Source organism: Alligator mississippiensis, chromosome 4, assembly GCF_030867095.1.
Source record: "Alligator mississippiensis isolate rAllMis1 chromosome 4, rAllMis1, whole genome shotgun sequence".
Classification (NCBI taxonomy): Eukaryota; Metazoa; Chordata; order Crocodylia; family Alligatoridae; genus Alligator; species Alligator mississippiensis.
In genome coordinates this window covers 46,204,013-46,227,689 of record NC_081827.1, presented here as the reverse complement: position 1 = coordinate 46,227,689, position 23,677 = coordinate 46,204,013, and the positions used below count along the sequence as shown (strand labels likewise).

Here is a 23,677-nt window from a genome sequence, read left to right as displayed (position 1 = left end):
TAATTTTAAGGTTTTAAAAGTCCAGAGTATACCTTTTAAAAGCCATTCGCAAAACTGCATGCTCTTTTTTCCCCCCAGCTACATCGTAAATTTTAATAAACAAGCTGATGAAAGGAATGGGATCAGAAATTGAGGTATTCCAGTCTCTATCCTGTCTAACCTCTACAGACCTCACGCTAAGTATCTCGTCAGTTGTTTATTTTTTCTCTTTCACTGGTTGGTTGTTTAATAATAAGCAAATTCTTATAGTTAGTAAATTACAAAATTCCAAAGCCAAATATTTGTACAAGGTAATGGAGCAGCTTCGATTTAGTTAATGCTGCACTTGGGTCACAACAGATATCCATATAACCACAACAATACCTGCTGCCACAAAAAACACTCTTATTTCTAAGCTGTCTCTGCCACAAACTCATGCTGGCAAGAGCAATGACTTGCTGCAGAGAGACAAGCATTGCCATAGTTTTCCACAATTAGAATTCTACGAGAAACAAGATTTCCTTCCAGAAACCCACACCTGGACTTAAATAGACTTCTTGCTCTGTAATAAAGAGTCAGATACAATTCTCTTTGACACCCTTCCCCACTGACTTAAATGGAAGTGCATAGATGTAAAAGAACTTGCTCCAAAATAAATAACATGATACATTAGTTCAAACTCAGACCATGTTTGTCTGAGCATGGACATATTTTCTCTTATGCTACTGAGAAATACAAATCCTTTGACCTTAGCTAATATTACAGAACATTTCATTGCATCTATACAACAGAACTTAGTTTAACAATGCTTAAAGTCATTTGTGGCTGAATTCAATTATTTAAACAACTTGGTCTGGCTGGTGTGGATAAGGGCAAAACACATTATAACCTGTTGTACAATTCAGCTGTAATTAAGTGAAACCCACGTTATCACACACAGTTATTTTGGCTGTGTACAGAGGATCTTACAATATTTATATGCCAAACAATATTTATTTTCCTGCCAGTTTTGTGATGAAAGTTCTCAGTAAGGGGATTTGCCCCATCTACTATCAAATATATATTTCCCACAGCTTTCCTTTTAATAAAAAGGAGTACAGAGAATATTTAATCCTGTTCTGTTTGAATGCTGTCATTAGGGAAAAACTCACTTACCAAGCAGAATTTGAAATGAAAACATTTTTTTTTAATTTAAAACCAGGATATTTTTTAGTAAGATCTTCATTAACCATCCATGTCAAGTGACACTTTACTCTTATTGTTGTAACAAGATAAGAATTTTCAGGAAACTAGCACAGCCTTAGGGCAATTCTCAGATGATTTGTGCATGCCCATCTTTTTCTGCAAAAGAGCAATGTGAACAATTTTGCCTTAAAAAAATCCAAAATGTGTGTGGCCTCAATCCAACAGCACAGCAGGACTTGACTGCATTTAAAATATAAGACAAGAACACTTTTTTGGGTAATGAAAATGAAAAAACACATTTGGATATAAAGAGCATTCAAATTGCACCTATATGCATTTACAAGCATGTGGAAATAAAGCTAGAATTAAAATGCATAAGGTAGGTAACTCAATGGTTTGAATTACCATAAATTGAGCATAATCTAAAAGACTGGGAAGACTGGGTTCTCTTCAATTATATATATAAAAAAAAAAAAATCACAATAAACTTTAAAGGGAGATTTTCAAAGGCATAATAGACAGTCAAACTAACAATCAAAGAGATGTGGGAAACTATCTGTCCTTTGTACCTTTGAAATTCACCCCCTAAATACAGGTTTAGGTGATCTACTTTAAGTATACACATTTGAAAACACTGACCCTAATATTCATTAATGCAAAGAAAATTTTAGTTTTCAAGAAAAAGTGAGGATGTTTTAAATAAAATCTAATAATGTTAATGGCCCAGTATTCATATAAACCCAATTACTGCAGTAGACCTTGAAGACCTCCATTAGGGGAGAAATGATTTCCATTTTACTGCTGTAGATTTCAGCCACAAAGAGACATTAAAGGCCAGGCCAAATTGTTCCACAGACACCTACAACAGACTAGGTTCCTATTTACCTAGGCTTCTAATGCACCTATACTCGTACCTGACACCTGCTCCAACATGTGCTAATTAGCACACATCAGAGCAGACTCAACTGAGTCTGCTGAAACATGCTAATTATCACCCTCCAGCCATCTCAGCGTCATGTGTATTCAGCATCCCGCCCTTTAAAGTGCCCCTGCCGCCACTTTGAAGCGCAGGATACTGAATACACAAGACACTATGGGCGTTTTAATGAGAGTGGCTCCTGAGAGCCGCTCTAATTAAAGTGACCCCTAACCTCCATCCTGGAGCATATATAAAGATACCCCAAGACTTGGGCTTCTGAGCATGTTCAAGAACAATTTTGCAATCCAGACTAGTGCTGAAGCATCAAGTTCAATTAAAAAATAGCAGTGGCAATGACCCACTTTTAGCATAATAATCTACACCTGGGGCACTCATTCGAACATGGAAGACATGAGTCACAGGTCCTCTTCAGCCTGAAAGAATTCAAATCTGCATCTCCCACTTCTTCCGAGTCCCCTAACCACCAGGCTACATAATAGGCTGTGTGGGAACAACATTCAACCCACTGTTGAAACTGGGAAGCCAAGAATGCAAGAGAAAAAGCAAAAGAGAATGCAACTCTGTAGCTAGGTGATATGTAGCTCGGACGGTCAAGTCCTCGGTTCTGTTCCCTGAACTATTTGTACATTTTAAAATTTGACAGTCATTGATTAGTAAAACAGAAACAAAGCCTGCAGTAAGTTGTGCAAAAGGTAACTGGATCCTAAATGAAGGGAGAAGCCTAACATGCATTCCAACTTAGGGAAAGGAGCACAGACACAGGACTGGTTTTAGTATTTCCTTTTAGCTACCTCCAGGCATCTTCAGGTTTTCTCGGTTGTCCTTTGGAGCACCCACTTCCCACCATTCTCTATATGCAGAGCCTGGGCGTTGAACTTTCCCTGTTTGAATTGCTCTGAGTCTCCTTATGGATTCTACAGGGCAGGGCTCTCCAACTTCTAAGTGGCCAATGGCTGCATGCTTAACAGCCTGCACCAGCAGGGGCCATACGCTGCAGGGGCAGCGTGAGACACTGGCCCCCTGGGTCATACACCATGCAGGAGCCCCCTGGCTACGCCAAGCACATGGGCACCTAGCCTCATCCTCAGCTCCCTGGCCACAGGCTCTCCCCACTGCACCGGCACTCAGAGCTGTGGCCTCCCACATGCTGTTTTGCCCCCTGGGGAAAGGGCTGTACGTGGAAGCTGCAGAAGGGAAATCCAGAGTAGTTTGATGCTGCAGCCTTAGTAATGTGGGGAACAGCAGCCAGGTGGGGTACCCCTGCTGGTTATGTATGAGGTTATGAGTTATATATACGTAACCTCAGTAACCAAATCTGACCAACTCAAATCACCCTCTTAAACAAGGCGGGAAAAATACCACCCACAACATCCTTGCCTCTCAGACAAGACACTTCATTTAGTTAGCTAAGGTATTCCAGTTTAGATGTAGGTTGCTCATGTAGCTATGTACATCTGTCCTAAGTGACTTGCCCAATGTCACAAAGAAAGCTTAGCAGAGTAGAGATCAGAACCCAAATCTCCACATCCTCAGCTACTGCCCAACCCACTCACCCACCCTTTCACTCTATATAATAATTTTTAATAGCTGATAAGCCAAAACTTCAATAAACCAGCGCGTCTACTTCTGCTATGATATAATGTGAGGAGAATGAAGTTATCTTCAGATAAGGACAGCAGTATTCATTGCCCCAAATCATCAAAAGTCAGTTAGCATATTAGTGACAACAGGGTCATAAAAAAATAGCAATACCAAAAAGTGTGTTTGTTTGCAAGATGATCTTATCAGTAACCTATAATACTGTTAAATATAATTTAGCCAAACAACAGGAAATACAATCTAAATTTAAAAACAGACAACAGGAAAGCAAGACTTCCTTGTTCTGGAATATGTATTCCCAGCACTGAAAAATAATATAGGAAATTATTTACTAATGGAGATCCCTTTTGTGTTCTTTGTGTCAAAGAATTAAAAAGGTGTTTTTATAATACATAAACACTGTGCCTTTAATAGTATCTAAGATGGTATTATCTTGTGTCATAAAAAAATCAAATGCATTTAATTAAATGTGCCCATTAAGCAATTTTTTTTTTATTTACAAACCTCTATAATTTATTCAGGACATTTTTTTTCCACTGTGTATCCTATCTGAGGGAAGTTTTCTAGGCACAAAGTATCAGTAGAAGAAAGCTAATGGAAGTAAAGACATCTAAATGCACTTTATGCCTTTGAAAAACCCTATTACTGTAGATTATATGGAAGAGACATAAAAGATCATCATTTAAGTTAGAAATACGAAAGCAATTTTTTGTTTGTTTTACCTGAGCAATTATATTAGAAGATGACCTGTAAGTCTGAAAGATGAAAACCCTGGAAGACCCTTGAGCATTACACATGGCCTAATATATTGATGTTCCTTTCACGAATTTATTACTGTAATAAATGGAGCATTTTAAAGAGAAATCTCATGCTTTGTAAGCAGTTTTTTTGCCTAAATATGGCAACAGTAAAATTCAAACCTAAATCATTAAACATTAATTTCTTTTCACCATGCATTACATTTTATCCTATATTAAACAAGATTACCAATCCCAGAAAAGGGAAGAATGTCCCAAATTCCCAGGATGTCAATAAAAATTAAAGCAACTCTGGATCCCTCAGGAGTCTGACCCTAAATTAATATTATTATCATTTCTCTTTCTGCCTGTTTCTTATATTCACACTGTTACTGAGATTCACAACTCTATAATTTTATTAATTCTCAAACATTTTAGACTCTGGCTAGAAGACAACAAGCAATGCAACATGATTGTATTTGTACTTTTAAATTACAAGTTGACTTACTTGATTAACAGATTTGTTATATCTGTTTATTTTTAATTAAAAGCTAAGTTTATACTATAAGAGGTAGATTTTTCATATTAACATTTGCACTGTAAGCTAGTGCTGTTAAGCTGCACTACTTTTGGAGCTAAGAGTTATGTCTGCTTCATCACATCAGCAGCAAACAAGCCAAGCTGAAATTTTATGGTCTTGTCTCAGTGCTTAGTGACAAATAGTCTAGACTGCAATACTCACCCACATGCTGGCAATCTCTGAAGAAATTCTCAGAAAGGTGCAAAAAAAAGTCTGTCACCTAAAGAATCCACTTTCACTGTAGGATTTTAGTCATCAGTGATGCAGAGCAGGAAAATTGACATTATTATAGTTGCTCTTAATGCACATGAAGTCTTTGTTATTTAAAAAATAAAAATTACATCTATGCCAGTCCCAGATCTACAAGAAACCTCAGAACCTATGAGTTTCAAAGAGCCACACAGCATTTTGACAAGGTACTGACATTATACTTTTATTGGTTTAAATGATTAGAAACCGGTCTCAACCTGTAGCAGAACAGAAGTTCGGTACACACAGACTGGTTTAAAAATGGTGGAACCTGGTCCAAGACAGGCAGTCTAAATGTCCTCCGGCCATCCCCCTCAAGGACGAACGTGTGTTCTGTTTGCGACGGAGTTAAACTATGCCCCTTACAGAAAGCCATGTGCCTTAGATTGATTCTGCCTTGGGCTTTTTGAATGTCTGTATCTAGCCTTTATGTACATATATATATAAAGCAGAGATTGCTATATTTAGTTCTATATATATCATATCTCTACAAATGCAAACTTTATTTTCAGCCATCTAGGAGCTTTCACAGTTTAGATCACTGTCAACTGACCATATGTAGGCAATAGAAAATGATAAATATCTTCTTGTGATTACATTTTGTTGCTATTAAGCAGGGTAAACATGTCAGTTTAGTTTACATGTACATTTCACATTAAGCTGAAAGCTTTAAAGAATTTTAACTGCAATGTAAAATTTCAAAAACAAAATTAGCACGATGATGGTTTACTGCAAAAAGCCTATAACGGTACAAATTTTCTAATGATAGCATGACTGGCTTTTAATTAAAAAGTTTAAAGTATTCAATTATATTAATGAATTCATGTTTTTAGTGCCTGTGTTTTAAGATTTTATGGTTTTATCAGGCTTTGCAAAAACTTTCAATTAGAATGCTTCCTGACAACTTTAGATTTGCATCCCACATTTTTGTCTTTAAATCATGTTAGCTGTTTATATATCAAGGAAAAATAAAAGCATGATTGAGGAGACTGCTAATGTTCTACGCCAAGTTTCTGTCCTTATCTTTTGGTTCATCTGGTCTTACAAAAGCTCTTTCTGTTCATCCATCACTTTTCTGATTAGTTTGATGAATGAAGTATTGACTCATGCCTGCACATCTCTGCAGTACAGCAGGATTCTACTTATTTAACAATTAGTCAAAGATGGTGGCATACTTAGAAAGATATGATTTATTTTTTGCTTATCAGTTTATTTAGCAAGAACCAGTTCTCAGGCTCCTGAGAGTGAAATATTGCAAGTTAAGCTTTAGGAATGTCTTGTTTTGATTTAATGTAATTTGACTGCTTAAAACACATTAAATAAATTTATTTCCAGATTATGTTCAAAGCTATAAACCATCTCTTCTCTTTCAGTGGCATTCTAAATAATCCAAGAAAAAAGACCTGATACAGTTTTAATAATTTTACTATTTTTAATTAAGTTTTTAAAAAACGTAAAGCACTATTTCAAAATTGAAGACCAATAAGAATATTAAGATATAATACAAAGCATCATAATGTATTCCCTCCAAATTTTTTTTTCATTTACTGCAATTGCTATGGTTCTTTTTCCTCTTCATGTAATAAAAATGTTTTATAAAAAAAAAATTCACAGCTCTGGGAAAAAACCTCACTAACAAAATCTAAGGGTTTCAGAATATATTTAATCATATTTTAATCGCTTTTCTATTTACAGAAAATAAAAATGATTTGCAAAATATTTTTATGGTTTAAAAAATAACCTAGTAACAACTAATGCTTCTGAGATAAATACAAAGATTGGGTAAGTAATATTAGAAAGTAAGTATGCAGTCAGGCACTACAGAATCATTATCTTTAACAATGTGTTTTTAAACCTGCTCCCATTTGCTTTAAATGGTGCAAAATCAAGTCCTAAAAATGTATTACTATTACATTACTAGAAGATATTAGTGTTAAAATGAGAGAGTTTCTCCAAAGTATACAACTGTGAACAACATTCATCATACTAAGATTTTAAGAAATAGTTTAGAGGGCAAATACTATTTACCACTCCTACAATTAGCAAAACATTATGGTATTATGGAGCTTTCAATGGAACTATTAAACAAAACAGCTCTCTCAAACAGTCAAGGGTTATAGGGGCTGTCTCTCAGAGGGCCGTGACTATATTGCATAGATTTATAATATTTTTCCATTAAATCAGTAGTGTAACTGAATGAGGGCCTCATTCCTGAGCACCAACTTAGGGGGGCATCAACTTTGAGGGGTACCCAAATGGAGCCCCCTGCTGCCCCAAGTCTTTGCTACAGCAGAAACAGCCCTATACTACCTGGCTGATGGACCTGGGTACATGGACAGCTAGGGCAGGTAAAACCACTCTCCACCCTCTTTCCTCCCTCCTCCAAGGTGCAGGAGAGTTTTGCTTAAAACATGAAACTCATTAGTTATGCCTCTACATTAAAGAGAGCAAAGAAATTGATATTAGGTACAGCTCACATATCCTTCTACCTTCTTCTCCCTAGTTTCTGTAAAAATTGTGAGTCCCAAGCCTCATAGTTATATTAGAAAAAATCCATGCATGCAGTGCAGTGCAGTGCAGTGCAGCAGTAGAAATTTGCAAGGGTACCTGGTATGTTCTGGTACTGAGAAACAGCAGGACCCCAGCTTCATTACTCCATAGATATTCTTTCAGCTAAAGGATTTCATTTGTCTTTTTACTCTCATTGGAATTACAGTGATAAGTATAGGTCCAAAAAAATACTGCACCCCAGTTCAGCAGTCCCAACATGGGACCCAATTCAGCAAGGTACTAAACACCAGATTAAAAAAAAAAAAAATCATGGATTTCACTGAGCATTAAATATCTATAAATATTTTAAAACATAAGTTTCTTGCACAAGATTATCTAGTGACATCAATCTCAAAGTGTTTTAACATCCACAGGAAGAAGGAAGTTGGCAACCTGAAACTGATCTTTAAATTACCTACAACCAAGTACCACTGCAGACACAAGTAACACATTTCATTTCATGGTGTATAAATGGAGTTTTGAAGCCCAATTTTTAAATTCAACCTCTTAAAATTCAACCTCAACTTATACACTGTATCATTCATTGTCCCCTGCGAGCAGCACCGGGCTCGGCACTGGGCTGGCACAGCCCAGACAGCACTGCCTGTAGGGGATGAGGACAGACCAGCCAAGCACCAAGCCCAGCACCACTCGTAGGGGATGGGACAGGGACAGGGCCAAGCTCAGTGCTCAGTGGGTGTGGCCCAGACAGCACCACTTACAGGGGATGGGGCCACACCACCCAAGCCTGGCCCTGTCCCCTGCAAGTAGCACTGTGGCATGTGTCTACCCCCCAGGTGCCTAGCCCACGTTGACCCCATATTTCTGATCCAAAAAGTTAGGTTAGTTAGGTAAGTTAGTTACACTGGATCTACAAAATTCCTAATTTTTTGGATCAGAAAAATGGGGTCAGCTTATACAATATGTCAACTTACACACTGTGCAATATGGTAAAAGAATTAAGCTCTGCAGCTGCCTCAATGCACTTCCAAATCAGTTGGTTATGTCAGCTTAAGTGTTGTTATTTGTCCCTACAATTGACTACAGGTGGAAGAAAAAAGAACCCAGGGTTAATTAACAAGTTAGTAAGCAGAAGTCAAAGCAATAACCTTATGATTTGTTTCAGATCACAACTACCCATGCTCCTGCACTGATCAGCACCACGTTTCTTCTCCCTGAATCATCCTATGCTACTAACACTAACAACATTTTTGCAAATGACATAGCTTATCTTTCAAACATAACTTAATGCATTCTGCATAATAAATTCTTCCCTACAGTGTGCTTTGCAATTATAATAGTATATAATAACATTAATATCATAACTCAACCAGAAAAAGTTACACAGATATGGTGTTTATCAAAGACAATGATTATTAACACTTTTCTTCTAAGTTTAAATAAGGCAGAAGTTAACTGGGTTTGAAGATTAATGAATAAAACATACCCATACAAGAAGCAATAGGTTTCTTTTCACTGTGCCACAGTACCCTAACATCCCCACGATGATAAGGAAGCAACAGACTGCAATCATGACTGGATGGACCACGGGAAAATAAGTCAGAATGACAGCTTCCTCCACCCTAAAAACAAACAAAAACCAGTAACAAAATAAAGAACTACACTGTAAACACAGAAACTACAAGTAGAATATTAACATTGTAATCTGTAATGAAAATGTTTATTAGTTGTCACATTGTTTAAAATGTCCTACCAGTTTTTGATCACAGAAATTAATTATGCTGCGTTTGAAAATCATAGATTTCCTGAATGTATGGAAGGTTGAATACTTACAAAGTAGGTGCTTTTTGCTCTGCATTTGTACAGTATCTAGCACAATGGTCCATGCCTAGGACACCTGATGCTACAATATTAAAACTAAAGATAATGCTTACATCTCGAAAATGTAATAGAAAGTATTCAAAATATGCTGTAAAGTAATATACCAACAGGGTCAGTCAGGGACATAGCTTTTCGAGGAGACAGATTTTCATAGGTCCCCTGGAAAGCAGGAGCACCCCATGACACCAAATGGTAAGCCACAGAATTCATCCCCCAGTTCTCCCCCAAACTACATTCCTGGAATAGGAAGCCAAAATTCATCACTGACAATAAAAAAAGGCAGAGAGAACAAAAGTGGGCAGGACAAGGCAAAAACTAAATTTGTTCTTCTCTGATTTTGGCAACACCACAAATAATTGTAAAATATCCCTTTTAATAAAAAAAATTAGAATGACTTCAAAGGACTGCTTCTCCATAGAAAGCTTAATTAGGAAACCAGATACTTTGGATAAACTATGCACAGCAGCATCATTTAGCTACATATAGTATCAGATTTAAAGACAGACTTACCTTGTTTCTGCAGTTAAAGTGAGAACATTATTCAGGTAGTCCCTCATCCAAGCAGACACACCCAACACGCTAATGGACATCAACTAAAAAAAAAAAGTGTTGTTGTTTATCAAGCATCTAAAAAAATTAAATACAGGATTAATCAGTCATCACCAATACTGGTTGCAAAGATAATCATTTATCAGAACAAAATACTCCCCCTGCCCCCAAGTTGTGCTTACATGTGCTGAAGTTGGGCTTTTGCCTAAGTATTTAGGGAAGCATAATTATCATCCCTCTCCTGGTTCAGTTATTTGATGCCTAGGAAAGTCTAATGTTTGCTTTCCCACCTGCATAGCACTGGACGCTAATAATGGTTGAATCCATAAAACTATACACACCGGGGAGTGAAGAGCTTTGGAGGAGATTTACCTCTGCTTCTAACATCAGTAATTACTGTGGAGTTCCCAACAGAACTCTGCTGGTTACTATGAATCACATGTGCAGAGCCAGTAAAGGACAATCCAAGACCCAGCTCAGCTAAGACAGACACAGATATTAGAATAAGGTGTCACCTTACTCTAATATAGTACAGTGGTCTAATGACTAAAGTACAGAAACACAGTGGTCTAGAGATTAAATTCGGAAGAACTTGGTTCAGTTCCTCACTCTTACACAGACAATATGTCCTTGGGCATGCCACATGCCTGTTTCCCCATCTGTAAAACAAAGTAACACTACTTTTTTTGTCTATTTAGACTGTATGGAACAGTCTCACATAGAAACCTAATCAAGGCAGCAGTAAGATGCCTAAATCAAGGAGAGAGGAAGGAGTTCAGACACAAACTTTTCTTGAGCATTCTTTATTGATTAGTTTAGGCATTCATTTAAACACATACATGCAGTGTTAGCTGTTGTATATCCCTTTTCTGGGCATGTAATTCTCACCTTACACTCCTTAGGGCAGGGTTGGGCAATTATTTCAGAGGGAGGGAGGGCAGCTTAATGAGTTTTGGTGAGCTGTCAAAGGCCACATGGGCCGTCCTGCACCTTGACAGTTGCCCTGCCCCCTTGTCACCATTTTGGGACTGGAAGTCCCACCCCCAACCCCTGACCTTTGCCACCAGTAGTCCCTCCCCTTGCCCCCCCCCCCCAAAATACTCTTTTTGGGAGTGGGGGGTTGATATCTTAGAACCAGAAAAAAAACCAAATCATACACTAGAAGTCAAGCACCTCCTATAACATATTTTAATTGCATTACAAAAAATATTTTTGTCATGATTTATGTTTGAGTAGTGTATAAAGAGATGACTGCATAATAACTCAAAGATAAATTCTTAGTTTTATATATGATGGGGCAGGGTACGGTGGGGGGGGTGTGTGTGTGTGGTGGAGTGGGGGGTGGTAGGATGTGGGGGTATGGCAGTGTGTTGGGGGCACAGGTCATGTTGGGGGGTTGTGCATATGTGGGGAGTTGTGGGGGCAGGGCGTGGGTGTGTGAGGGAGGGTGAGGGAGTGTTGGGACCCCCCTACATGCCCCCATGGCACAGCAGCAGCAGCCGCAGTGCTCAGGGTGTAGGCGCCCAGAGGGCTGCAGCTCCAGCCAGCACTGCACGTCACAGCAAGAGGCACAACCTCTGCCGGGCTGTCTGTATCACTGGGGCTCCTTGCCACTCACGCACAGCCCCTGTGCTTGCACAGCACAGGGGGGAAGCCCCATGTGCTGGAGCCAGCTGCCTTCCCTGCCAGTTCTGCGCAGCACAGTAGGGACACCTCAGGCACTGGAGCCAGCTGCCTTCCCTGCCAGGGCTGCACTGCAGGGGAGGGAAGCCCCAGGTGCCTTCCCCTGGGGGGGCAGGGAAGGCAGCCAGCTCCAGCACCTGAGCGGTGGCAGCAGCAGCAGGCAGGGCTTCAGGACACAGGGCTGCTTACCATGAGGCAAGTGGGGGGTCCCCATATACCCCACCCTCCCTCACATCCACACGCAGCCCCCCCCCCCCCCCCCGAGTTCCATGCTGCCACCAGCCCCAGCCCCATGCTCTTGCCACCTGCAGACCTGCACCTGCCACTTCCCTACCTGCTGCCCAGAGCCAGCGGAAGACCAAGGAGCTGCATGCTGGTTGGCCAGGCTGTTCCACCCACAAGGGTGGGAGCAAGACAATAGGGTGTGTTTGGGGCTGTGTGTACATGCAGGCACTTTGCTCCCACTCTCGTGGGTGGAATGGCTGGGTGGGGCACAATTTGTTGGTGGCTGCCACAGGCCAGATGAAAGTGCTTGGTGGGCCAGTTCCAGCCGGCAAGCCATATTTTGCCCACCCCTGCTTTAGGGTCATAAACATCTAATTCACAGTTGCAAATTCCACTCCAAGAGCCAGGTGCCTACAAAGCATGGTAGATATTAAGCATTGTCACACTAGAGACCTTTTGTGTATCCGAGTCCACACTCCTTAGATCACAAACCGTCTATGACTTCTGCATGTAGAGCACAGGGCAGAGTGGCACTTTACAGACAAACTCATTCAGAATGGCAACGGAACTGTTCCACTTGCTGGCAGCTTCTCAAAACTCAATTCTAGATTTATCGACTTTTGGTTTCCTTCACCTTGGTTCAGAAACACAGCAACACATGTACCAATGGTGCTCCTAAGTACTGCATCTAAACCAGAGATTCTCAACCAAGGTGCCATGGCACCTTAGGTTGCTTTGAAATTCTTTCATGTGGGTCACAGGGTGCCATACAAAGTTACCACTGTTAGGTGTGTAAGCATGATTCACAAGATAAACCCAGACATTTAAAAAAGAAATCTTTAGTGTTAAACATTCTGACCTGTTGTGTTTTTGAGTTCTTTGCAACAGAAGAATTGCTCTATTGTTTTTCTGTAGTGAAAAAAATAGTGAAAACTGAGAACTGGCATTTTCCAAGGGCCACCTTAACTCTAAAAAGATTGAGAACCACTGATCTAAATGGCTCTAATTATTAACAACAGTACCTCTTTTGGAGGAGTCCCAGATTGTCCTGTACCTAGTTCAGTGCTAGCTACTGACTTTGTGTGTGCCCTGATACTGCCCAAAAGCATGTATGAGGAACAGTTTAACTAGTGCAAAATTAATGCATTACAACAACTCCTCTGTGTCTTTATCAAGTTCTTGGAATTCTTTGCCTGAAGCACGCTTATAGCAGGCTATTTCTGTCTTAAACATTTCATGATACGTCCTAGTAGCTATTTCATCTCTTCTTTTCAAAATCATTGCACATAATAGAGAATGCAATCCTGGCTCTAAGCAGCATCAGCAGGAGCTTCAGGTATTCAGTCTGCTATGTATATATTCTTAAAAGTCAGTACAACTGTGATACAGAGTCTGCATATCTGTGTGTTGCTGCACATTTTCTTAAAGCTCCATAGGATCTATTTTGGTTGGGGAAATAGCAACAAGATTTTCTTCTGCTCTGCCTTGACTGCTACTTCAGGAAGCTATGAGCAGTGGAAAGAATACAGAAGATTTGGGTTTATTCCTCAGCCAGACTCCAGGAAGGGGAATCTTCCCTGGAAGGAAACAGTAGGAATGTAAGATAGGTATTTACAAAAAGATGTAAGACTACTAAGCACATGTCTCAAGCACTTCTGACATTCTGAATGACTGCCCTTCCTATGTCATGGTCAACAGTGAACTCAAATTATTTTAACACCTTCCCCTCACCCCCCGTCCAGATAGATGTGACAGAATAATACAAGCGTTTATTAATGTTACATCTCAGTATTTCTACTGGAGGGAATTCACCCTACTCTATTTACAGGAAGGGTTTATATACATATTCAAAACTGGTGAAGCAAGCCATCAAATCTTCACTTAGCAACTCTCAGAAGAGGTTAATAGGCATTACAGAGCAAACAGCAGCAGAAAGAAACTCCCATCTGCTGAAAATATTTTTCTTTGGTATTAGATCAGTGGCGAGAAGATTAAGAAGAATGTTAAGTATCGAGAACTGAGAAGGTATATTATTTTCTATAAAATGTGGACATGTATGCACTTGGGACTGAGGAGAATCTACCAGCTCTTTTTCCCTGTGACCTATAACCTACACAACAACTTTTTCATCACTGTCATTAACCAGATTGGTAAGAGCAAACTACACACAAAAAGGTTTCCTACTTCATTCTTACTTGTGTGAGCCAAATCATTCTCTCTACCTGCCTTCCTTTAACATACATATTTAAGGGCAAAAATAGCATATTTATTATATGTCACAAAAAAGGAATAATGCATTCTTCTTTTTAAAATAATATCAGACAGCTTTGAAAATGATGGTGCAGGCTCTATAGTTTAGAATAAAATTACCCTTTTATGTTTCTTTTTCTAAAAACTATGAATTTGCTTATCTCCAGCCTTTTTTGGAAAAAAGAAATTGCGGGACACTGACAATGTCAAGCCCAGAACTGTACTACTTCTTCATTTCTACATATCTGAACAGAATGCCTGATAAGTCAAAAGTAGAGGTGCACCAATACATCGGTCTAATATTGAATCGGCACTGATATAAAGAAAATTGACTCTGTCGGAAATCAGCTTTTTTTGCCCGATGTGGCCGATCATGTGGCTGCTAAATGCCCCATGAAGTGCAGCATGTAGGCAGAGAGGAGCACAGCCCAGCAGCTTGGTGAGGTGCAGCCAGATGGTAAGTCTGTTGTGGTGGAAGGGGAGGAGGGAGAGAAGGGGCATTTGGGGGGAGGGGGGCAGATCAAGGTCCCTGCGGTGAGGGAGGGAGGGATGGAGTGGGGCTGGGCTGGGGTAGGAGCAGGTGCTGCACAGCCAGGGCAGGGCATAGGACAGAGCCGCAGCTCGTCAGGAGGGTGTGGGGAGGGAGGGTGGCTCCCGCTGCTGCACGTACCCCGGGAGGGCATGGGGGGTATGTACCCCCAGATCTGCGTGGGGCAGAGTGGGCTGCCACTGTGGGCTGGGCCAGGAGCTGCACCAGGCTCTTCCCAGTGGAGGGCTGGGCTGCACTTACGGCAGGGGGGTGGCGGTTCTGGGAGGTGGGTTGGGGGGGGCTGCAGCCCCCCCGTAACCTCCCTCCCAGCACCACTGCTGCCCGCCCTGAGATCAGCTGGCCCAGCTCCTGCTGGGAAGAGCCCGACACAGCCCTGGCTCCAGCTCACAGCGGCAGCCTGCCCTACCCGTGTACAGATCTTGAGGCATGTGCCTCCCATGCCCTCCTGGGGTGCACACAGTAGCGGGAGCCATCCCCCTGCACCCCCAGATGAGCCACAGCTACAACCCCTACCCACCCTGGCTAGGCAGTGCCTGCCCTAGCCCCACTCCCTCCCTCAACGCAGGGGCCTTGATCTGCACCCCCACACCCCTTCCCTTCCCCCACACTCCCCTTCCACCACAAAAGACTTATCAACCCGACACTGCTCTTTAAGTTGCCAGGATGCATAACGGAAATCAGCTTGGTATTGGCCAATATGCCTCCTTAAAAATCGGCTATCGGTATCGGCCGAAAAAAATCTCTATCGGTGTACCCCTAGTCAAAAGGAGACACTCCAACAGTTATGAATGGTGCTCCCAATTTCATTTTTTTTTAATTCCCTATAAAGGAAATGAAAGGCAGCTTAGAAATGAGATTTTGTGTGCATGTGTGCACCTTTGACTTTTTGACTCTAGGAAAATATATCATCCCATACAGTGCTTATAGTGTAATTTGTTCTTTTCAACAATGCTGGGCTTCCTCAGTCCCCAGCTGAAATCAGATTTCTCAGCACCAAAACCTAAACCAGATCTTCAGCTGGGCACCAGTGGAATTGAACTAACGTACAGAAGATAAGCACCTAGCCCTACATGTTCAAAAGCCAGCTTAAATATGAAATAAAAGTCACCCAAACATTCTTGGGACACCTCAAGCCCTTAAGACAAACACCAGGAGAAACATCTCAGCAATTCCATGAAAGCCTATGTTTAAGGAGATGTGGGAAGAAGACAGGTCATGATTATTTGGTTTAGTCCCTCTCCTCCTACTCAGTTTTGTGGAAGAAGGCCAAAAGGAGGTCTCAGAAATTGGCAGTTTCTCCCAACGGTTTGTGTTAATAAATTAGCATGAAAATTCTAGCCAGCCAGAAAGCCATACCAGGCAATCAAATAGAGTTTAGGTATGAAAGGATATAATTTAGCACAAAATAAAATGCATCAGAAATAATTCCATGGCATTAGCACTGGCATCAGTACTGTCACGGCGGGGTCCTCGCGGAGGGCCGTGATCTCCTTGAGGCCCTCTCACCGTGCTACTCCGGCCCGAGAGCACCCTCCATTCTCGCCCGCCACGTCTTGATGGAATATATGTAATAGGGAGGCTGACTTGTGTTACCTCGGGCCTGTCAGCTCCTGGACCCCTTGTGGGTCTCCCCGTACAATGGGCGCTACCCAAGCGCCCTAGCCTTATGGGCTATGCGTGGCTCCTACCAGCCCCTAATACCACGCCCCAAGCCTCGCAGATGTAAAGGACGTTGTTTGGTCTATACGCCCGCTTCCCAGGCCTCCTCTCTAATGTGGCCCACTCTGGGCTCCCTCTCTTGTGCCCAGCCTCTTGCTGGGACTCCCGTCTAGCCCACTCTGGGCCTCCCCTGCCGGTGTGGTTCCGCTCCGGGACTCTCCAGCGGGCCACCGTTCCTATGGGCCAACCGCACGGACACCCTCCCTGACTCTGGCTCCCCGCGCTGCTACTCCCTGTCTTCTCAGGGGCAACCGCAGCGCCCTGCCTTGGTCTGAGGGGGATTGCCGCACTAGCCTGCGGCCGGGCTCGCTATGCCCGTGCGCCCACACTAGGCTACTCAATAATACACAAGGGCGTTCCCCCTCTCTGGGGCTCGCCGCGCCCACACTGGGCTACTCAATAACGTACAAGGGCGTTCCCCCTCTCTGGGGGCTCGCCGAACCCATGCTGGGCTACTCAATAAAACACAATGGCGTTCCCCCTCTCTGGGGCTCGCCGCGCCCACACTGGGCTACTCAATAACGTACAAGGGCGTTCCCCCTCTCTGGGGGCTCGCCGCACCCATGCTGGGCTACTCAATAAAACACAATGGCGTTCCCCCTCTCTGGGGCTCGCCGTGCCCACACTGGGCTACTCGATAACGTACAAGGGCGTTCCCCCTCTCTGGGGGCTCGCCGCGCCCACGCTGGGCTACTCAGTATGGCCCCACTCTCTAGGGCTGCTCAGTATGGCGCTCCCCCCCTTCTCTGGGGCTCGCCGTGCCCACACTGGGCTACTCAGTAATACCGCCCCTTTCCTGGGGCCGGGGGCTATGTTCCCCCCCACATGCAATCCGGGGTCTCGGTCCCCGTCCGCAACCTACGGGTTGCGCCCGCGACCTACTGGCCGCACTCCTCGCCGCCCGCTGCTCGCGCAGTGGCGTGCGAGCTGCGCCTTCCCTGGCGCTATACAGGGGCTATGTTCCCCCCACACGCAATCCAGGTTCTAGGTCCCCGTCTGCAACCTTCGGGTTGCGCCCGCGACCCACTGGCCGCACTCCTCGCCGCCAGTTGCTCATGCACTGGCGTGCAAGTAATTGAGGCCTCCTCCAACCCCTACAGCCTCACCCAAGCCTCCGGGTGTAACAACACAACGCAAAACCACAAGCCCCTAGGCTGTAACACAAATGCAAGCCGCATGGCCAGAACTCATCATCATAGCTCAAGCCTCCAGGGCTATCATGAGCTGTACTTGCTACTTAGGCTCCTTCCCATCTCTCGGCCGAGGGAGCTCCTGCCTCTCCGGCTGCTGGCAGAGAACTGCCAGCCTGGCCTCAGCCCTGAGCTTTATAAGGGCCAGGTCCTGCCCCCTACAGGCAGCTGGCTCAGCTTGGTTGCTCCGGCAACCCTCAGCTGCGCTCATTACCTGAGCAAGCCTCAGCTGGGCTCGTTATGTCAGGCCAGGGCGCGCTCACTCGCTCCCTGGCAGTTCCTCCTTTCTAGGAGCAGGGGTACCGAGGTGCCCTGCGACAAGTACATCAATAAGTTTATATCCAAAATTTGTCTGAACATACCCACTCTCCATGCTGTAAACATAATGTGACAGTAAACAGTTCAGCATTTTTATTCATTACAGATGGCTGCACAAGTCACTACTAGCTTCATTTTAAACCATCACAGTATATTATATAGTAATAAACATTAAATGAAAAGTTTATAAAATTTCCTAGCATCACATATTCGTTATTAAATATTTTTCACCCTTCTAAATAGATCATACCGAAAACAGCATTTATAATCTTCATCAAAATAAATGCCTAAAATCACATTGTGATTAAATTTTCAAACTAATGTTGGGAGTCCAGTTGCATTTTAATGGCTTTCAAACAGTTAAGAAAGATGACTTTCAACAGCGTACTCTGATAATTCAGCAGCACCAGGCATTTCAACATATAGTTTAAATGAACTTTGAGGAGTTTTTTTTATATAAATTGAATATTACATAACCTAAATTAAATTATTAAAATCTATTTTAATCATTAGGCATGTCCTGCTCAAAGCCTCTGCTTCTTGTGGTGTCATAAAGGCCATGGCTAATTTGGAAAAATAAATCTGATGCATGGGGTTAAGTCATATTCATGCATTTCTCTATCCAAGGGAACAGAGCTAAATCCTATAACTAAGGCTGCTTATGTTTCTATTCTTAGCACTTGTTTTCATTCACTCATAAGTTCCTAAAATTTGAGGACATAAAGTTTGCCATGCTCAGACCACTAAAAAAGGACTATGAACACTTTGAAAGTTTGAACAAAAATTTGTATGAGAAGTATATCAAAGTATAAGAAATAGGTGGAAGTATAAGTATGTATAAGAAATATATCCCAAATCTGAAAGGAAAGAAAATCAAAAGAAATGGTAGTAAAAAAAAAACTTCACATACAGTGCTGATGCCCTTACTAAGGCTGAGTAACAACTTCCTCCACAAACTTCTAATATCAATGGGATTACTTACCGAGTAAGGAGCCATTCATTCTGTGTGAGGTATCAGAATCACACTTTTAGTACAGAAAAAACTTGGCTGAAAAGTGCTTGAAAGTGTTCCCATGAAAACTGAGTTGGGTTTGACTAACAGTGATCTAGTAAAAAACACTGCAAATCAACACACACACCACTTGCATAGGCTCTTACCAAGAAGCTACACTGAGGGTCTCAGTTACACTCTATAACCACACCCACTGCACCAGGTCTGTTTCTTATTTTTCTGAATTATTTATGGAAAAACTCCAAATATTTCAGGGAACAGGAACAATACTCCTCTATTGCCTAACAATAACCCATAGCCTAAGGGTATGTCTACCCTATACAGGCTAAATGAGTGGTGCAGGGCCAGTTCATGAGCCCACTATGGCCCACGGGCCCCTTTCCCTTCACTTTCCTCCTCTCCCTTTCTCAGCATACCTGATCTGGCAGCTACTCCAGCCAATCTGAGACCTGCACTGCATGGAGCATAGATCCCATATTGGCTGTAACAGGCACCGCATGCAGTGCAGTCAGGTGGGAATGGCAGCCATGTTGCATGTAATGGCCACCCCAATCATACTGTGCCACACGGTCTGGGACACATGCCACACACGGCACCTGCTCCAGCCAGTCTGGGGCCTATGCTGCATGTGGTGCTCACAGGTGCCACAGGCAGCACAGGTCCCAGACCAGCTGGAGCAACAGCTGAATCAGGTATCCTGGGGCTGGAGAAGCAAGTGGGGGGAGGGTCTGTGGGCCAGAACCAGCCCACAGACCAGCCCCACGCCAAGGGCACATGCTGTGCCCCCTCTGGATCTGATCAGATCCAGGGGCAGCACCTGGAGCCAGGTGGCAGGGTTCCACAGACCAGGCCATATGTTTGACACCCCTGGTCTATGCTGCAGCTTTAGCCCACATTCCTTTACCTGGTTTTATCCAAATCCAAACACATGGACTTATTTAAGTTTTAAGCCAATGCTTCTTGGACAGTAGGGAGTACCAGTTAATATTTAAGTTGGGCTTTATCACACACAGGAACTTGGAATTGCACCTGAAGTGCTGACAGTTCTGCTATCTTCTTTGGCAACCCCTCGCAGCTGAGGATTATTTTTTTCCATGATTGTCTTATTTGTGCGTCCAAAGATTGCTGATGAAGCCTATCCAGGATTGACAGACTCTAATGAAGCTCAGACATGTGTTTCCGTGTGGGGTGGGTGGTGCTGGACTTTTGATTTGGTCTGCAACATGCAGTTTCTGCCACTCCCGCCTACCACCTTTTGTTGTTGTTGTGAAGTTTTAAAGTACTGAGATCCCTGCAGCAGTCTTCCTTCATTTGGAGCAGTCCTGGGTGATAGTATCCACGAGTTGACATTGAAGTTGTATTTTTTTAAGTTGGCTTTAAGGATGTCCCTAAAGTTCTTTCTCTGCCCTCCTCTTGAGTGTACACCTTGGCTAAGCTGGGAGAATAAAACTTAAAACTTGCTTCGAGAGTCTGGAGTCAGAAATCCAGATGACATGGTCATCCAGCATCAACTTCATTGAGCAGCCATTGCCCTCAATACTAGTGGTGGTTGCTTTCAGGAGGACATTAACATTGGTGCATCTCTCTTCCCACTGGATTCAAAGGATCTTCCACAGGCAGCAGTCATGCACCTCTCCAACAACTTTATATGTCTCCTGTACATTATCCATGTTTCAGCTCCATACAGCGAGGTGGGGATCACGATTGCTTGATAAACCATGACCTTGGTTTCGGATCTGACATTGTGATCTTCAAACAGCTGTTTCTTCAGGCATCCAAAGGCCTTGCACATTTGAGGCAATGCTGGATTTCTTCGATGTCAGCCTTCTGCAAAAGATGGCTTCCGAGGTACAGGAAACACTCAACGTTCTCCAGAGTCTCATTGTGGATCTGGATTACTGAAGCTGGGGACTTGTAATTAGGAGCTTGTTGGTAGAGAACCTTAGTCTTCTGACTGTTAAGCATTAGTCCTATTTTTTGTATGCATCAGCAGAGACATCAACAATGGCCCCAAGGTCTGCTTCTGAGTGGGCTCACACTACAGCATCCTCAGCATACTGAAGCTCAATGATTGAGGTCATTGTGGTCTTGGTTTTGGCTTGGAGACAGCTGAGGTTAAACAGCTTACTGTCCATTCGATAGTTTAGCTCCACTCTGGCTGGAAGTTTGTTGGTGATCAGATGTTGTATCGTGGCAAGGAATATTGAGAAAAGTGTTGATGCAGCCTTGCTTAACCCCCATTTTAACCTCAAAAGGATCTGCAATAGATCCATTACTGAGAACTACCCCTCGCATACGGTCATGAAGCAGGTAGAGCATGATGACAAATTTTGGAGGGCATCCATACTTCAGAAGGATCCTCCACGACACTTCTCAGCTGAGAGAGCTGAAAGTTTTTGTGAGGTAAAAGACGTCTAGAGAGGCTTATGTTGTTCCTGGCACTTCTCCTGCAGCTGGTAAGCTATGAAGATCATGTCATTTGTGCCTCTTGATGCCTTAACCCATGCTGATATTCCCAGAGGACCTCTTCAGTAAGTGGAAGGAGACAGTTCAGGAGGGTTCTAACAATGATCTTTTTTATGATGGACAGCAAGGCGATCCCCCTGTAGTTTCAACAATTGGACTTGTCTCCCTTCTTGAAGACTGTCACAATCATGGCATCCCTGCAGTCATCTAGGTTTTCCTCATCATTCCAAATCCTTAAGATGAGGGCATGAAGCTATGATGTGAGCTCCTCTCACCCAGTTTGAAGATTTGCATGGGGATTCCATCCATTCTAGATGCCTTGTTGTTCTCTGCTTCATGGCTTTCCTCACCTCGTCAAGGGTTGGATGGACTCTGAGATCATCTCTGACTGGGTGTTGCAGGATGGAATTGAGAACACTCATCAACAGCAGAGTCTCGATGAGAAGATCTTCAAAATGTTCCTGCCTACGAGGGTGGCTCCCTTTTCCTTGATCAAGTCTCCTCTATCCTTATGTCTTGAGGAGGTTTGTATCTGAGTGCTTGGACAGTAGATGACTTTGGTAGCACTGAAGAAACTGCATATCGTGGATGTAACCAAGATGTTGAATCTCCTTAGCCCTGTCTTCCTGCTATTTGTTCTTCATATTGCAGGTCCTCCTTTGGACCTCTGTCTTGGCTTATTGGAGATTCAATTTCTTTTGCTTGGAGTTGGCATTGTTTTGCCAAGCAAAAAGGCCTTGCACCTATGATTGATCAACTTTTGGATCTCCCATTCACTCTCACTAAACCAGTCTTGATGTTTCCTGGTAGAGAATCCAAGTGTCTCTTCACAGGCCCTAATGACGGTCGCCTTGAGGGAACCTCACATGCTGTTGACATTCTCCCACTGTTGTTGACTGGAATTTACCAGTTTTTCATTGAGACACTGGTGGAAGAGGTCTTGTTTGCTTGGGTTCTTCTGTAGCAGAAAGCCCCCTTTTCCTCTTGCCTGCATTTGCTCTCCCCTCTTTGGATATGTTTCTCTTTTTCTACCTTTTCTTCCTTCCTCTCTCTTTCACTTTAAGATAAGGAATTGTATTTTAAAATTTGTATGTGTGCATTTTGTATCTCCCCTTGAAGTTTGGTATTTTTATCTATTTGTGTGCCATGGCATTTGTAGCTTATATTTTATACTCCTCACCTTTCAACTTTCAACTAAATGTGTTTTAGTAAGTTATACATTGTAACATTGTTAACAAAGGCAGGAATCAAACTGCCCTTCCCTGTATCAGTCTGGCCTCTGAAAGAGTGAGTGAATCAGTGATTGAATGTGTAACATGGAAGCAGGCAGCAATTATCACCTGGAAGCTGAACTCAATAGAAGACAGTGTAACAACCGGGAAATCTCTATACCTCACTGATCAAGGGCTAGAAGCCCTGGCCTGACTTAATCAACACCAGAGACCAACTTTTGGGCTGAATATCTCCAGATCAACCACTCCCAGAGCCCTATTCTAAATTCATCAACGGACTCCCAAACCTGCACGTACATGCGGACGACCCCTGGGGCTGACAGATGCTGTCCAGTAGCCACCGAGGGGGGGAAGTCCCACGAGGGTCAATGACCCCTGGATTGGGCAAACCAGAAAACTGGGGAGTCACCAAAGTCTGCCAAGGACAGATAAAAGGCAGTGAAAAGTGACCCTCAGTGGCGCCCTCTTGATCTCCAACTCGACCAGACCTGTCCAGCCAGAAGGACCAGCCGGCGACCCCCTTCTGGAAGATAACACCACACTGAAAGAAGCCTCAACGACAGACTCCAGCGCTTGTAGGATAGGTATACCTGACTCTGTAGCCTGCTACTGTGTGTGTGTGTGTGTGTGTGTGTGTGTGTGTGTGTGTGCGCGCACGCGCGCGTGCATACCAGCCCCAAGGTTTATGATTACAGTGTTTCAATCCGCCTAATAAACTAGAATTTTAAGGATCCCAAGTTGGACATTTGTAACTGTTCAACACTTCAGTGTTGATCTTCCATCAGCATTGCTTCTGCTGCAGCCATCATTTGGCAGCCAGGT

General features: G+C 43.1%; 1 protein-coding gene across 5 annotated transcripts in view; it reads right to left on the bottom strand.

Annotated features, from left to right (window-relative positions):
• TSPAN12 (tetraspanin 12) overlaps nt 1–23,677 on the bottom strand; it is an 85,663-nt gene that overhangs the window by 35,349 nt on the left and 26,637 nt on the right. For all 5 annotated transcript variants that reach the window (XM_059725941.1, XM_059725942.1, XM_059725940.1 and 2 more), the window contains 2 exons: nt 10,172–10,254; nt 9,267–9,402 (listed from right to left, as the gene is read on the bottom strand). In XM_059725941.1, the coding sequence (XP_059581924.1) occupies nt 9,267–9,402; nt 10,172–10,254 (219 nt within the window). The remainder of the gene's footprint in view (nt 1–9,266; nt 9,403–10,171; nt 10,255–23,677) is intronic.